General features: G+C 42.6%; 1 protein-coding gene across 9 annotated transcripts in view; it reads right to left on the bottom strand.

Annotated features, from left to right (window-relative positions):
- Positions 1 to 17,709, bottom strand: part of LOC111264851 (uncharacterized) — a 61,237-nt gene that overhangs the window by 13,646 nt on the left and 29,882 nt on the right. Inside the window, exon 1 of one of the 9 annotated variants that reach the window (XM_022841062.2) lies at positions 10,071 to 13,374. The exons of 5 other annotated variants lie outside the window; for them this stretch is intronic. Coding sequence is in view for 1 of the 4 variants with exons in the window: in XM_022841060.2 (XP_022696795.1) it covers positions 47 to 61 (15 nt within the window). In the remaining 3 variants the exon portion in view is untranslated. Of the gene's footprint in view, positions 1 to 46; positions 167 to 758; positions 6,313 to 6,952; positions 7,348 to 10,070; positions 13,375 to 17,709 lie in introns of those variants that run through there. 3 more of the 9 variants (XM_086970228.1, XM_022841065.2, XM_022841060.2) reach the window with 3 other exon arrangements.

Genomic DNA, 17,709 nt, shown 5'->3' with positions numbered 1-17,709 from the left:
ATAGATTAATAATATAGAAATTAATATATACATTGATACGTATTACCATGTTAATCGTCATTATCTATTCACAGACGTGAAGATGTGCACCAGGATCTGTGGTTAGACAGATCCGTTTCCGGTTAAAAGTATCGTCGTTAAGCACTATGTACAAAGGTGACTCGATGTCAAGACAATGTATGGACTGTCTCTCGTTTGCCAACGAAAGTAGCTCGTTGTTGTTGTTGTTGTTGTCATCGGCTGCCGCATGATGACACTACAATAGCCAGCTGCTAAATCCGCAGAGTTAGTAAAACGGTACGTTCAGTTTTCATTATCTCGAAGATTAGATTATGGCCATTATTCCGCTGACGCTGTTGGATCAGGGTTCAATGAGTTACGAGGTATTTTGGTCGACCCTCTACGTTCTAATCATGATGCCGTCGTAAGGCCCGAACCTGCTTTTACGTGTCCGAAAACAAATGCTACACTTTACGAAACCTTTAATAATATGTACATTAATGATATTAGGTTAATATTTAAATAACATAAGTACTGTAATAAGCAATATTATATGTTTGGTACAGACTATATCTGATAAGCATTCGCCGGAAGGCTGAGAGTCTACAAAATCTATCTGTATCGTAGGTTAGCCATTAAATCATTTCATTCATTCTGTATTATTAAAATTTTTTTTAATCTAAAAATTCAATATTATTTAACGAATACAGGCACACTTTGGAAGAGCTAGAGAAACAAAATTGGAAAAAAAAACTTACGAATCCATCGCTTGCATTATACACGTCTGCCAGTTTCAATCGATAGAATCTATACGACCTTACGAAAATCTCGCAGCTCGTAATGACTTTATCTATCGGTTAATGCTGACCACTATCCATGCTATCTCATAGCGCTTCCAGTTGGAAAGTATCGGCAATATCGATCCGAGAAGTTCCCACAGGCCAACACGGTTTTGGTGTCCTCACAGTAATTTCTAGACGTGGTCACATCGCTGGTGTCTCGAAGACCGTATCAAACCCAAACGGATAAAAAACGCACTGATCTCAGTCTTGCCCCCACGAAGTTCACCATTTGCTTGCTATTAGCAAACGCATTCAACACTACTGGCGTTGTGCGACCAAAGGGAAATTACGACGATAGAGAATCTAGCGTTGACGGTCAGTGCAAAACCCCACAAACAAAAGTGAATCAATAAGTTGGTTGCAAATACCTCCCCCGCATATAACTTAAACGCCTGCCTCAACGTCGGAATCCGCTAATGACGCTACGAGTTGTTCAAGCTTTGTGGGAAGACCGTTTGGATTACCCGAATCAGTATTGTTCTATAGTGGACATATTGAATCGATTCTGTAGCAGGGTGAAGGCACTAGTAACTATCGATAAGACTGTGCGTCCATTGACCGCTCAGAATTATGCTGCTGATAATAATGATAATATTTTCGACGAAGTGTCTATCATGAAGTCCAAACAGACAAGTTCAACCATTAGGAACTATCTGATGGATATGGTCGAAAAACCTCCCTGAACTGGTACCTCATAAAAGGTGCCGTTAACAAAAGCAAATTTTTGTCGATTTTTTAAACTCCACAATCATGTCCAACTATAGCCAAGTAGATAAATAGAATTAAGGATACTGCAGCCCATGCTGCTCATTATCACCCGGATGATTTTATGACAGGTTGTTACTGCAGAAAAATCCTGACTCGTATAAATTAAGGAGCTGGAAATTTAAAATTGCTTCTGAATGATGTTGTATGATGAAGAAGATTGTTGCAAATATTAGCTATGTCCAAGCAGACGGTAAACGGTTAAGTCGTTGAGGGTCCCAATGTCCGCGGAAAGAACGGGCATGTTCACGGGTAATGGATGGTGCCAAATGCGAGTATGGCCCAGAAAAATCACTTGTACCACCGTCTGTTACGAACATCTCCACCAAAAAGAACTAGAGTACAGCGAAGACAACAACACTTTGGTCGACGCCAATATGGACTAATCCTACTCACGTCTGTTTGTATGTTAGTATTCAGTAGCATCTTATCGTCATATCATATCTTTTCCAGCAAATCATTTCTATCAAACAAATATCGACGTCCTGTTGCTGCACCGTAAACCGCGCACGTATACGTTGCGAATGAAAGCCTTAGTGTCGTATTCGAGCGTCAGCTTTTTTTTTGTTTCACCACTGTTCTAGATCGTAACATTACGAACTAGACCATCCACCAGAGAAAAGAAGATGGAAGCAAACCGGATAGAAAGAATAACCTCTATTCGAGTGCAATTGTTATACTACGATGGTATCTGTCTCGTATTTGCCGTACGCTTTCACCACATGCCAGTGAAGATTTTTACAACAGCGGGGGTAGCGGCAACCCACAATTGTGGCGATGGTTTTATGTTGAAATCATTTCGCCTAGCTCTCTAGCTAACGCTACCTAACGCCACGAAGAGGACAAGCGGCCTTTACCCAAAAATGAAGTGCTGGCTTTTGGGTCGTGTGCTGCATTATCTCGCAGCGGTAGATAGTGATACAAGGATATCTAGATAAACACTACAGCCAAGAAACTCTTACATTCAGCCCACTGCAATGGAAATAGAAAACTCTGGGAACTGAACAGAAAAGATGGATAATAGCAGGAATTCATCCCAACTATTCTTTCACTTGAGTTGCGTACCACCATCTATTCAGGAAACAGCTTATGAACTTACACCCTAAATTGCAAGCGTAAATTATAAAATACATAAATAACGTGGCCCTCTAACTCTTGCTTAATGAAAACGCCATCGTCTATCGTAGTGACACAATTAAGCCTCATCAACTTTAGCTTTATGATGTTATCTCCTCATTATTGTTATAACTCCGAGAGCGTAGGTAAGGCGTAAAAACTAATCCTCACCAACTGTAGCTAAAAAAAGCTTCTAATTATTCAATACATCGTACCAAGATACGTACCACGCACGAGATAGCAATTTCACGCCGGTTAAGCAAGCATGAGCCCCTCTACCATCGCGTGGATACAGCGACTTTTTAATATATATATATATATACCACACAAAATTAAACAGAAAGAAATTTGCTAGTGTTTTTCCTAACGGGGCAGGAAACTGTGAAAGGCGTTAGTCACGGGAACGTGGTGCGAATAGTGGAACCGCGCTGGCTGTCGAGTCGGCTGTCTCACCTCCTTTTTTCTCCACCACGGGGTATCATCTGAGTAAAAAATTTATTAACAAATCGCCGGGCGATCAGTCTCACCAAGCCTACTTCGCTGTCATCAACTGGGCTTAAAATCACCAAACCCCACTGTCGGACACGTGCTGTGCGTACTTGATAGGTGAGTTTGGCCTCTGGGATTTATTTTTTCCGCTGTATTACAACTGTCACAGCTGAAACAGACCCATAACGCTCTGTTTCTATAGGTAGAGACCCGTAGAAATATAGCGAGTTAGCGACCAGCCGACCGATCTCTACAGATACGCGACCTTTGGTGTTATATTTATTGTGGCTATTGTCAAAGCGAATAATTACGGATACCGCAAATTACATTTCGTAGAACTGCTGACACATGGTTAAGGGGGTGGCGAGTATTGGCCAAAGGCTCTACATAGGTCCTCTAAACAGATGCAGAACACGCTGGGTGCTTGGCAGGCTACCCGCTGCAATCATTTTATCGAATAAATATTTACAGGTTAGTAAATTGAATTCAGTGGAGTGGCAACGGATCCTCCGATCGTATACTACATCAGTGGGTATATAGATATATAGATTCTACCCACTGATGGTCCCTACAGCTTTTTTTTTGCAAATGACGTTATACCAATCCAATAGCACGATACAATGTAAAGCAAGGATGGCAAAAAACCTATTTTCATGGTTGAGTTGAATAGCTTTCAAAGACAAACAATATGTCCTTTTTCATATAAAAGTCGATTTGAAGATAAATATGATGACCGTAGCGATAATACAGCATTAAGATGTTTTTTTTTTCAATTGCAACAACATTAAACATCATTTAGTGTCAGCGTAGCTATTTTATCTTCTGCTTGGCTAAGGAGAACATCGTAACGGGAGCGTCTCGAACAAACGGGTTCATGCCTCAATCGGTCATTGGAAGACTGACGATTTCCATAGTACTGGACGTCACGATCCTGGTACGTAACCGTCTTAACTAGAAGCTGCGAGGAATACTGTCTTGAATTAAACTTCGCAGAGTAAGGACGCAGGCACCACAAACTCCCCAATTACGTACATGGCTAACATTGTATATACTCGTATTATCGCAGCACTTTTGTATTCTTTGCCTCTCTGTTTGGGTTTGCGACTAGACTGATGGATACTTTTGCCATCCCTTATGTACAACTGAGACAAATTGATCTTTACTTTGAGCATTATTGTTATCATAAATTCAGTTGTAAATGCTTGTGACTGTGCCAGCGCTTACTAGTTCAGTGCATATATGCAAGTATGTAGCAACGTCAAACAAAGAAAACATCAATAGCGTATGTACAGGATCCACTTTTACCTCAGATACGTACAAAAAAAACCTTCTAATAATGGCAGATTGTCAAACCTGGAAAAGCCTTCACAGCAAAGTCAAAAACACTACACGCAAAAGAACTTTTTTCTCTCTGATCATTTTCGGACTTAGCAGGATAACGATCGGAACTGTCAGTGTGAGTCCAGCTCTAGAGTGGGCCGTAAACGCCAGAAGTAACAACAACTATATACGCATCGGCCATTTTTAGAAGAGATACCGTACTGTAGTTCGTTAACAAAGCGAATCGTCAGGTGGCTGTCACAGGAAGTAAGTGAATTCGCCATAACATCATTAGATAAAGTTGACTTAGCCTTTAAGAAAAACTTTCGTAACTTTCGTGAAATGCGGCCTAGTACAATATTAGAATCAGGCGCCAACGAACGAACGCTCGAAGGTTAAATAAGAGGGAAAAAGGAAAATCAGCAAATGCTCATCATACAAAATGACCGCGCGAATGAGCAAAAGAAATGGCTATTTTAACATTAGCAGTAAACAAACCATGGCGCCGCCTATTGCTCAAAACGGACATCAGATCTTAGCGAGGTACGTGGTCGTCGATCTACGCCTACTGCGAGTCTAAGTTTACCCATGTGCCCATTCCCAGCCATCTATGACGGCTCCGCGTCGTTGCCGGTTAGTAAAAGGATCACGTGGAGCTGACAAAACAGGCTGAAGTAACAACAGTCAACATGGCTCATAGAAGTGAGGACCAATCCCGATAGGATTCGGATTGGAGTCCCAGTTAGGGGTTGCAGAAATGAGTGTAACAGCATCGCAAGGAAGGACGAAATTCTATCAACAGCCTACGTGATCCAGCGCGAGAAAACATACCAAGAGACAGACTCTTATATATAAATGGGTTTGAGGCTTTCTGCCTAGTTACTAATTCCATTTCGATGTCGCTGTTGTGTCAGCTCAATAAAAATGTAGAAACACCCGTCCCCGATAGAGCGTTCCCTCTCATACTCTTTGGGCATGAATATTTCGACAGCCACTGCGGCGTACCTAGCACCAAAAGAGTTTTTTCGTTTAGAACGGATCTGTCATCTATCTCTGTCGGCAGTTGTTTCGATGATATCTATCTAGATATAGGACCAGACAGTGCTAATTCCGTCGAAGGAGCCCATGTCACTACTGGTCAGCTGGCCCAATATCCACGCTTACCGGCTAATCCTTTAGTCTATGAATGTTACTGCGATACCGATTATTTGCTAAATCTGACATTCATTCAAAAATGTTTGTGTTATCGATGCCGGACACAAGAAAAAAGGCGAAAAACGGAATCGAAACTATCGATGAGGAAGGAGGAAAACTGCCTGGACCTGCAAAAAATTTAAACTAACTAGACAATATTTCCACACATCATAGAGGTATAACAATGTCTATTATATATCCAAATACTCTTTCTCAGTGCATACTTAAAATTAGCCTTTTTCCAAACTTTGAGATCTATCTATTCCGCTCCGCAGTTATACAGTTCCTATGAGAGAACCATTGTGAGGTTCATACGAACAAAAAAAATATACCGAGTACTGGTTGGGTTTCCGTAGCCGCGCTTCCATACAGTAAAATGGCAAAGGAAAGAGAATAAAATATATTGGTTCCATGTCGGAGGAACCCCATGAGGCCAATCTAGTATAGCACTTGAGCGCATTCGAGCACAGTCACCTATTTGGCTAGACTTGTTTTGGGATTACGAGAACAACAACGATCACGCCAGTCCCCTCCACGCGTCCTTAGGACAAAACGCATATTCGTAGATGTAATCAGGTCTCTTTCTTTCGTAGATAAGAAGCTAGCTGGCTAGCAAACCCATTCAAATAGAGGGTCATGACACTTTTAGGAGTTTACAAGAACATGAAATATTCTGTGCTTTATGTATATACTTTTATTTGGGTAACTAGAAAAATGCGGCAAGATATTTGTATCGGCGGTTGCTTTCTCTCGCTCTCTCTCCGTATATATATATATATATATAAAATGAACGAAACGTCATTGACAGTGTGTGGGCCTTTGCTTTACATCTGTATAGGGTACATGTACGTATATGTCCGTCAAGCGATTTCTATCTAGCATATCTAGTCTATTCTAGTGGTAGTCTATCCGAATCATTCTACCCTGGGCGGTGTATTCGCTATAGTATATGCACATAAATACTGCTTAATAGGACGTGTGACGCTTTATGCCCCGGCCGATTAGGCCAACCAGTTTGTCTTTTCCGCTTGTTAGCATAGGTGGATAAGTATATTCGTCTGCTGTTAGGTATGATTCTGTCGATGTCACTCTATAAAGCAGCGGAAGTCCGAAATAGGAAAACACCGGTTTGTATCTAGATACTAAAGGGAGCGTCATTTAGTAAATGGACTGGGCTAAGCAAACCTGCAATGTGGGGCTATTATGCTGTGCTTTTCTGATTTTACCTGCTACGGTAGAAAGGTATGTTAATACCAAGCCGATCCGTCACCTGCAACCTGTTTGCCCATCGATAACGTTGCTAGATAGTTAACACATGTTTGCCGTTTATTTACACTCTATGATCATACGGCGTCACCAGCGTCACAGTTACTGCTACTCGTACAGCCGCTATTACGCTCATCGATTACCAACTAGGTGGACGGTGTTGTCTTCAGCGATATAAACCTTTGGCGCTCATTATCCTCGCATTTCAAAACGGTGTCCAAAACAACAATAGCAACGTAACAGGCTGCTACAGAAGGTATCCTGGAACGATGCTACGATCAATCAGTTCTATACTGATTCATTGACTTACAATTTGTACGCTGTATATTTGAGAATCGCGTCTGCTCCGGCCCCTTTTTAGTTAGGTACGTCGACGCCCCATGTCTATCGTGCAAATAATGAACCTATGAACCCTATTCACCATACATTATTACTATAGAATGATCAGATTATCCTTGGTAGAGATCAGTGTGCCGAGAAGCGGTTTCAGAAGGTAAATTGTCTCAAATAAACCAACCCAGAAGTGTCTATTGGACAAGTCACAGGTTTTATTATATTTACAGGCGGTATATCGTTGTCTCCGTGATAGCTTAGTAAGTAACGTACTTTGCCTGGGTTCTGGGAGCCAGCCGTCTAATGGAATGCCTAACGGCGATACCGAATATAAAATTCGAAACATAGAGGCTTTTACACTCTCTGTTTCTGTATTATTTGCCACGAGGTGATAGCGATTTTCATCGTTAATTCACCATAAGGTTTTTTTTAACATTGTATATATACAACTCTATAACCAGCGTATCGTATACCAATTTCTATACATACTGGAGTCGAGAAAAAAACTTCAGCTTACGTTGTATACGTTTAGCGAGTTATAGCTAGGAGCCGATTAATGATGTTACCATTTTAAGCTTTACGTAAAAGAAAACTATTGCTGATAAAGGTGCTGCTTCGATTCTGGGACGGGCTGAGATGCACCCTGGCCGCTCTCGCGAGGCGAACTACTTTTGTTTGTGGGCTCATGGGACAGCTAACCCGTAAACACCCGAAGGCATCCCCTTCTCCAAATGACCCTTGCCGATGCGATGACGTCGTTGTTGAGGGGCGAGATGCTACTAGGCGAGAGGCGCTTTTTGGCGAGAGTCATACGACGAGACAAAAGGGAAGAGGCCATCAGCACTGGTGTTGTCGCTGGCTATCCAGTTTGCTCGTAGCGTCGTTGTTGTTGTCGTCCGTTTGTCAGTGCTTTCGTCGTTGCCGACGTTTCAAAGGCCTTGGAGCTAGACACGATTGATTAAGTTACGTAATGGCTAGGCACATACGACGACCGCCATTACTACGAGCCAATCCTTGGCTAGCCGTCCAAATATGTGGACAAGTATTTCCAAAAGTTGATTATGACTACTAGCAGTCGTACTGCTGCTATAACCGCCTGCTAGAGCTACCACGATTCTGGCAACGGTAACATGGCAGAGGATGATACGCGAGTGCGCCATGAACCATGAAAAAACAGAGAGGAATAGAGTGACTGTGAAGAAGCCGACACCAAGCAAGCTGATCTGTCACTGCAATGGTCAGAGCGGGTCAGAGGAGAAATCGCTTTGGAGAGCGCCTTTGTATCCGCTTGACGCTTGAAGATGTAAGAGAGTCAAATCATACTGGAATATAGTCGCTAGGGAACAGGGAAAAAATTTGTTTTTATTGGAGAGAAATATATTATTCACGATAACAAACATAATTAGTTGTGCGCTTCGCCCTCCGCTCTATGTAGCTTTACGAAGAGTAGCTATCTTCAATTATAGAAGTATCTTTTTCGAAAATAATTATATCTATCTCATATCAAATATGACATGTTCAGGGCGTTGGGCTATCAAGGTGGGACGTATGTAGCACTAACGTCAGCAAAGAAATAACTTTTCCACTTACGTCACGGTCTATACCTAGCTGTCATTTTTCGTTACCACCAACCGTTTATCAGCGTTCTACACGTTTAAATGTAACGAGGTACGCTCACGTAGCTACGTTTACTAAGTACACTAGCACAAAAGGAGCTAGCGATTATCAGCTACATTATACCGTTATCTAATTGATTAGCGAAGCTAGCGCACAGGAAAAGATCAAGTGAAGACTAATCTCCCTATGAGGCACTATATAAATGAACATGACATTAAATCTTGAAACGAATACATTGCACAACGTTTACCCTCGTCCGATCTTGTCTGCGAGTGCTTGTGAGGCCAGTTTTGAAGATGGAAAGGTGGTATTCGTTATCAGAAAGGACGTTAAGATAGCTCGGGAATCAAGAGAATTTACGGGTATTTCTAATGCTTCTTGGAAGTTCGTCGGGCTTGCTTGGGGCGAAAAGCGCCTATAAAAGGTAGAAGCAAGCCTGGAGGAAAACTAGGTTCATATAAAGCCTGCCGCTATTGCTGACGCCACCGTTCTTGCTGTTAGGGTGGCTGTGATGCAACTGAAGCTGTATGGCAGTCTCACGCGATCGTATAGCCCATCCGGATCAACCAAAGCTAAGCTGAAGGCTGCCTTTGCTATTTGTGGCTCTGTCTCACCAACCATTACTGATGGTTTTACGTGCTGTGAAGCTGACTGCTCTCCTGATAATGATTCAATGAGAAAACCTGTCAAAGGACCGCGCGCCCCTAACAACGACCTTAGGTGCTTCAAGCCGGAGCCATCTATTACTAGCTTTGATTATCAGCCTACGATGCCAGTCGAGGCAGCAGACAAAACAAGTCATTGCAGGCCCCTCACAAGATAAACTCTCCTCATAGCTTAATGGCATCCCTGAATCAAAGTTTTCAATGTGGCATTGCTCGTTTACTGAGAAGTGGGTCGTCAGCCACCTGTTGGCTTCCATCGAAAAATTGGCCATACATACGCACGAACGCAATGGAAAGAGAGAACTCTATTCAATGGAAGCCACTTTGGAACAAGTGGCCTGGGTCCAATAAGATCTGAAATGGCTACCTGCATCTTTTCTAGAATAAATAAGTAAATACATTTTGTAGCATATTGAATACAGACTTGGCGTAGTTTTCTTTGCGCAAACCTCGTTCTACGTACATTGATTAGGTCCCGTTGATTGTGTTCATGTTATACAGCTATGTATAACAGATCCTCAGCACTTCATGCAGCCTGCCGACGAAGCGCGATTATGCCGCGCGAAAAAAGTCTCTCACCGGCCATCAACAGAATCGGTCACAACAGAAATAGATAGTCAAGACTTGACTGGTGCAGGCCAAGCATATGCCTTCCATTTGATCGCTTTTGTACTACTGCTTACATCGCTAACTTCTGGAAGAAAGCGGGCGTAGCTTCACCCGCAGAAAAACTCTAGCGCACCATCGCGGAGATCATTTTATCGGCACTAGATAGCAGTTTCTATCGGGTCATGGTTAGCCGCATACCACTTTCTCCCCCTTTCTAGTTTAACCATAATATATCTACCAATAAGTCAGTGGCTTGGTGTACGTGCCATTTTCTAGCTTGATCACGGGTTCTGGTTCAGTACTAACAGAGTCCCACCGTCACTGGCGCTCCTGTCGCAGCGGGCGCCGCAGCTGTCATTGTAATTCGCGGAATCTTCGCGCGTACACGCAACGCATCTTTGCACCCGCAGACATCGGCCCCTTTGTGTCCTCAATAAACGACGAAAAGGTGATAGGCTGGCGCGCCGAACAAAAATAGAACCGGTTCGATTTGTGACGCTGATCCTCGTGTCCGTGCAAAAATTTCGCTAGATACTAGTGGTGATCGCAAACGGTCGCAAAGATCGGGCCCAAATGAAAAATTAGAGCTGTCATTACGTCTAGCCCAAACATACAAATGCGTATGTGATGCCCCCCAAACTCTTCTCAATGTGCGTAATTATACCGGGAGAACGCTTGTCTGGTCTATTATCTTTGTATCGCATAGCGCACTGACGCCAAAACAGAACGCGTAATACGAAGCATGCATAATATGTACATTTCAAATACAGACCAAAATTGATTTTATGGTTAGTTCATCAGATTTAAAGCCGCGCCCGCTCTCAAAGACATTCACTTAAGCAAAGCCATTCTATTGCGTGTCGTTACGGTCTGCTTATCTAATGATCTTGTGAGCAAGCCTGTGAGGCACGATTCTGACCACAGGACGAGGCAAACTTCAATAAACATGAGCAAGCAGATGGGCCGTGCAGCCTTTTTCAACGGCTGGTATCCACACTGTGGAATGAAACTTCAAGGACTCCATTAAGTTCACTGTTCTCAGCGATACAAGTCGGGCCAACGTTCAGCGACTTCGGAGATGGCTGTGCGTTAACGTAACTGAAATTCGAGGGAAACGATTACGTTTACTTTCATGAAAGACTGATTATTAGAGCAGTAATGGTGCCATCCTAACACCGCACCGCCGGTCAAAAGAGATGAACGTTTTATCTCGGCAGCACAGGAAAGGCTATACTTGAGACATAAAGACCTCCGCGGAGAGCCAGCGTTTGAAAGTGAGGAATAGTATAATGTAAATACTAAACGAGGTTGTTAGTGCAAATTTTTAAACTAATAAAAAGTGATTTTTATCGAACGAAGTCACTATTCATAATAAAGTTTATTCATGACATAATCAATTGGTGAATATATCCAATGTTAAATAATCCGAGTTTGGAACCTACTTTATCAGTGAAGCAATGGGAGGGGCAAGACACAGATGTATTATAAGTATGTTAGGCGAAGCTATGTTTTTCCGTTTATTAATTTACCTCCCTGGCACAGGCACGGGGTCTAAGAACTTGTAGCATAGTTTCAAAGAAAACTTATAACTTTTATGGGTGTCAAGATCTAGGATATAGTCCAAACATGGCTTTTCGGGATTGTGCCCTTCGCCCCGTGCCTATTTTGATCAACTCAAGTGATTGGATTCGTTGCTGTCGATCCTCGACAGCCATCCCGTCGCACAGAACCTAATAGCATCCACGAGAAATGGTTTAAACGCACGTACTAACGCTATTTTCAAAACCATAAAGGTAGTTATAATATACATTTGATGGGTACATGACCTAATATTTAACACAATATAGGCTGAATACAGGATGTTATTATTTCTGTTCATTTCAGTGGATAGGTTTAGATATATGTGCCATCACAGGTGCTTGCGTCGCCATGGTATTTTTTACATCAATGGACATGAAGTTCCCGGGGGAAACATATAAACCCAGTTGGGTCGATTTCAGAAGCAAGCCATCTTAGGACAACGTTCCACCAGTTCACAAAAACCAGCTCAAAGCGATGGCTCTGGTCAGGCAGATAGATTTAGTAGCAAATAGGTTCAGTATCATAGTGGATCTGCGCAAGCAGGTATCCGGTTCTCCTGAAATATACCCTGTGGTTGTGATTCATTATTTGTCGTGATCCCTGTAATTCGCCTTTCCCAATAAAGTTGCTGCTCACCTTCTTCTTCAAGCGGCGGATTCGCAAACTCCTTGTATTGTGGTTTACCTAACAGATCGTACTTGAAACCATTGCACGTTGATATACGCTCATGCAGTACAGCGACAGTAAATTGTGTCACCTTTTTATTGTACGCGTTTCGCCAATAAGGCTTACATATAGTATACCGGGTAATGAAAGCTAGTACTGCCCGTTAGCTGAACGAGGCGTGTTTGTAAGACATGTACGGTGTCACTTAATGAGTTGGCCCGTTCGCCCGTTTATCATTCGTTTCTTTTATAAAACACCTCTTTCTTTCGACCCGCGATCGGGTAGCCATGGCTGATCATGAAACATGCTTTGGTAGGCGATTGTCGAATCACCTTAGATAATATAAATTGTGCAAGTCGTATAAACATGAAAGTTTGCCTTACGTGTCTCCATGAGGGATGTGGCCTAATGGCCATAGCAGTTTTATCCCAAGGTTAAATCAACAGTGGGCAAAATATACATCCCTGCTTGTAGGCAGCTGCTGCGCGGTACCAACATCAGGGACGAAAACATACAAGGGTGTCTCCTGCCTTTCGCCCCGTCTTTCCCCGTGTTTTGCGTGATACGTTGTCGATGTGATGTAACTGGCGCTCCGCCCATGCAACATATAATCGTAGCGGCCGTGGGCAGGGTACTGAAACTATGCTAATTCGACTATATAGTTTTTAAACGTGAAAGCTTATTTGGTTGTTAGTTACAGCTGTAGTGCACACGAATGTGTCACAATTCAACGCTAGAACACGTATCCATCGGGGGTGCTAGACTAGAATTAGAGGATGACTGGGAATGTTAGGAGCTTGACTAGACAAATCATGAGAATAGGGCACCGAAGTCGTGCAAAATGGTGTCGACAGGAATTAAGTCTCTTTCAAGATCAGTAAAATTTCAAAAGCAACTGCCGGGCCAATCGTTTAGCGTCGTTACATTATAACCGGTATCAATGGATCCACATCGCAGTGAAGCGTTCTAGCTAAACGTCACCATCATCCAGTCATCAAGAACGTTAGAGTTCGTCGGGTAGGATCGACGAGAACATTGCCGAAATCGTGCTATGTATGCACTGGCTAAGTGCCGTGTCTGCCAGCCTTTCTGACCTGCTTTAAAAGAGCCTTTCGCGTGCCACGGCTACTCAAAGCCATCTCAGTCCCTCAGGGCTTTCGCGTCCTCAGCGTGTGCCGGCTATTGACGTTCTTAATCACGCCAAATGAACGCGTCCTATACAACCACGGGCGTTGTAGGAGTAACAGCAGGCGTCGATCTTCCAATGTATCCGATCCGCTCCTGATGCTAGAGATGTCTTTAACGATCGAGCCGGGGGTGATCTATTCATCCTTCAGCAATATCTTCAAGCCGCCCGCACATCCTCGGCTAATGTACCATTTTCGGCCAGCGGCTTCGCCATGCCCGTGGCATCCGGGCTATTGCCCTGTCGTTCAAGCCGCTTCGTTCCCGGTATTCTCTCTGTATACATACCGCACCTTCTTACCAACTGTTGATTCTGCCCGCCACAGCCGACGACGAGGATACGTTTGTTCGTACGCATATCCCTTTAAATGTTGTTGTTTTCCTCCGATCTCTTCTCTTTTCAGTAAACGACGCACAAGACCATCTAAAACAACAGGCTTCATCCTAACATCAATAGTGGGCCTTATTGATGTTGGTCCTGCTGTTTGAATAACGTTGTCAGCTCTGTTTACGTTGTCGTGTGTGCTGTAGTCCTCCACAGTTAGTCCTTCTTTTTGTGCTCTGCAATTTGGTTCCATCACTGACAATGGACACTCTGATATTTTCATTTGCAGCCGTCGGTGTTACCCCCAACGCTGGCAACAGGAAGAGTATACAACACGTGTTGCTTAGAAAAGAGAAGCTTGGCAAGTGACATATTGAGACCATGTACAGTGACAACATTAGTCAGTGGCAATAGGCGTTCTTATGTGACAACCTAGTGTATTCTAGGAGCAACAGTGTAAAGGTGCTTATAAACTATTAAGGGATATAACAGAGTATAACGTTCCGTAATTGGATTTTCTGTCTGAACATTAACGATTTTGGTCAGCGTTTCGTATGATGACCATGCGTTAGAGTACGCTTTTTCATCTACTGGTCGCGCAAAGACAGTCTTCATTCATGATTAGATTACGTTTCCTAATTGAACGTAGTAGAAGGTGTCATCTAAGGAACAGCCAGCCGGAGCTAGTAAGTTCTGATTGCCTTCGGAAGGTCTTCACTCCATCCATTATATTCGAAAGTATTCGTGTTTCTATCAGATTCGGCAGATTCGTCCGAACTATTGGCTATGCTGTACTATTCTCGGGTCGAAATTTCCATTTGCGTTAGGACAACAATGCAACGTGGTCTGACTTTCTGTAGTAGATTTTATTTTCCGTAATGGCTCAATTTTTTTCCCCCGCCAGCAAACGGTGCTAAAACGTTCGTAAAATACTCGTAAAATTTATACAGGACACGCCTAGCCTTTATTATGGCTTCTCGTTGTACCACGGAAGCCTGTAGAATTCGCAGACACAAAGAATTCCCGTGTGATTTCGCAATCTAAACGGTTGGGCTCGGTCTCGATTTTTAGAGTTCCGAGTCGGCTGTATTGTCAAGGCCAATCTTTCTTTCCTGTTGATTCGTTAGGCATATAATAGGACTACATCAGCTCTATCAAGTCCGTTTGACGCACTAAGAAAACTGAAACTGCACAGGTGTGACCTATACACGAAAACTTAAGAACAACATATCGCCGTGGTGTTTAGGAGGATACTCGAACACACAAGGCGCAAATAGCACCGAATGGGAAAACGTACCCAAACTCTTTGGACATAATATTGTGGGACGATAAATTGTCTCCTCGTACAGCTCCCATTCATTAGGTACGTATACATACATGATCTCACATAGAGTGGAAATCAACTGCTTGCGGTAGACTGAAAAAATACGAAAGATTTAATCACGGTAGATAGATATATTATAGATTATTCGGTTTTAAAGATGCACTGTAATAGGTGACGCCTTTATTTGAAAAAAGGGGTGTTATATACCATCTTTATATTTACAAAAATATGTAATACTACAGCAAGGATTATAGTAATGAAGTTTCGGCCTAGTTATTAAAAGGCAAATTAATGAGCGCTTCGGACTGCCGATCAGGTCGTTAACATAAACGTCAAATCAAAACATTATGAAGATTCCTGTGTATGTGCTACTAGTCTGTGGCTAATAAAACATTGACTTTAGAACACTGTTCAGTCCCATATTGAAAACACTACGACGACAGGGTGCCCCTGTTCAGTTCCTCAAACGGTCGTGCAATTTACGGTTGAATTTTCACTGCAACCCTTCATAAACGTATCCAATTGAGCGAATCTCTATTGTCTCAATACCGGAGAGCATCATACAAATAGTCTTTGATAGAACTAACCATTTTTATGAGCTCATGTACGTATCGATCTTCAGGTTCGGTAATACTAATTAAGGAAGCCAGCAGTTACTTGTTTACGCCCCGTTGAGTAACACCTGTTACAGGTTTGTTAGGCGCTCGGCTCCATCTTACAAACGTTAAGGTCAGATGACCCCCACCTCAGCATAATGCATCTGAAAACTGAGAGTAACATGCCATATTTGATACAGCGGTGAGCGAAATCAGCAACAGTGGTCGGTAAAGGACCACGTGGCACTAGTGAGACTAAACTGTACAATGTATTTTTGTATCATCTACGTATTTGCAATACTTTGTTAGTCATAGAATATGGCCACATGTATACAAGAAAAAGCATTGCATCCAACATCGGCGAGCTGCAATTCCCTATCCCTGACAGACGCCGGAAATAATTAGAAATAACACGCCGATTCGTTCGGCCAGAAAAATTCTTTCAAGCAAGGTATGTGCAACAAAAGCGTTTGGAATTAATATGCATAGCCTAATCCTGCACCACTGGGTGCAGTTGTACTGGCGTACTGAAGACTCGATCTGTGCTGGGTCGCCAAGATAACTCTGAAAGAGGTACCTGGGCATGTGCAGTGCTATATGAAAATTCTGCGGACGGATAAGTATTCGTGCTTTTCCACGTCCTGCTCTCACTATGCTTTGTTTCAGCATATCAGCCCCAGATCCATGTGATCGTGCAGCGTTGATGCTTTGGCCTGTTGAACTAGGAGACACGTCTGTGGTCTACGTTTGAAACACGCTTCGATTCATGCTTGTGGAAATTAGCTGTTTGAAGCAATACCGAACAGCTTCAGAACACAAAACTTGAGACTTGGGAAGTCCAGTTCTAAGAAAAGCAAGAATTTTTTTACAGATACACTATTTAGATTATGGCTGTACTTGGTTTGAAAATTCGAAGGATTTGCAGATGCTTTGTTCCGTAAGCTCCATTATCTGGTCAAGGAGCGTGATGGTGAAGCGTATCAGGAGTCTGTCTGATAAAGGGTCGAGAAACGTGCCTTGAGTAAGTAAATTTTCTGAACATCAAAGAACCCAGCCAACGAACCAGCCATTAATATAAAAATGAGTCTTTTCCATTTCAAACGACTGATTTAAAAAATACTATAGGCTCAGAAGGATTCGTTCGCTGCAGGGGACCAGTCTTTGTTCTAGCCAAATGTAGAGATAAACGTAACGCAATATACCTACTAGACAGCTCTATATTTAATTATAATACATGTGCAGTTCTCTGCGCGTTAAAATTAATTCACGAAAAGGAGAGCATATGTTTTTTTTGTTTTTCACAAAAACAATTCACACGAAGCATATTAAAATTAATGCCAAAGGCGTATTCGGTATTGCACAATGAGTCGTCAAGTCATATTTCAGTCAGTAGTCGAAACGTGTTCTGCAAAACTGCGTGCCCGTTACGAGCAGAGTGTGCCTAATTTTTAGGCAGCTTGATTCAGAATAGGTACTGTGGGCGTTTCATAATCTTGTCCATCATATATATATGTGTATATATTGAATGGACATTCTCCGTAGCCAGTTGTGCAAAATAGATTTAATTGATAGTACCAACGCGTCAAAAATGCGTGTCTAGCGCCGTCGTTCTATTGTTCATCGTGATGCTGCTATACGCAGGTCACTGAAAGAGACGATCTTAGTGTAATCGCATTATGTAGATTTTACAGCCTCCGCGTTGAGATCGATACAAGAAGTACACGAACAAAGAAACTCTTTACTCAAGTTCTCTGACAACCGCTAGAACACGGTGCTATTAACTCTACCTATGATAGGTCTTTTTCGTTGGTTACTA

This window comes from Varroa jacobsoni, unplaced genomic scaffold (genome assembly GCF_002532875.2).
Source record: "Varroa jacobsoni isolate VJ856 unplaced genomic scaffold, vjacob_1.0 scaffold_905, whole genome shotgun sequence".
NCBI classification, from domain to species: Eukaryota; Metazoa; Arthropoda; class Arachnida; order Mesostigmata; family Varroidae; genus Varroa; species Varroa jacobsoni.
This window is presented reverse-complemented; position numbering and strand designations above follow the sequence as displayed.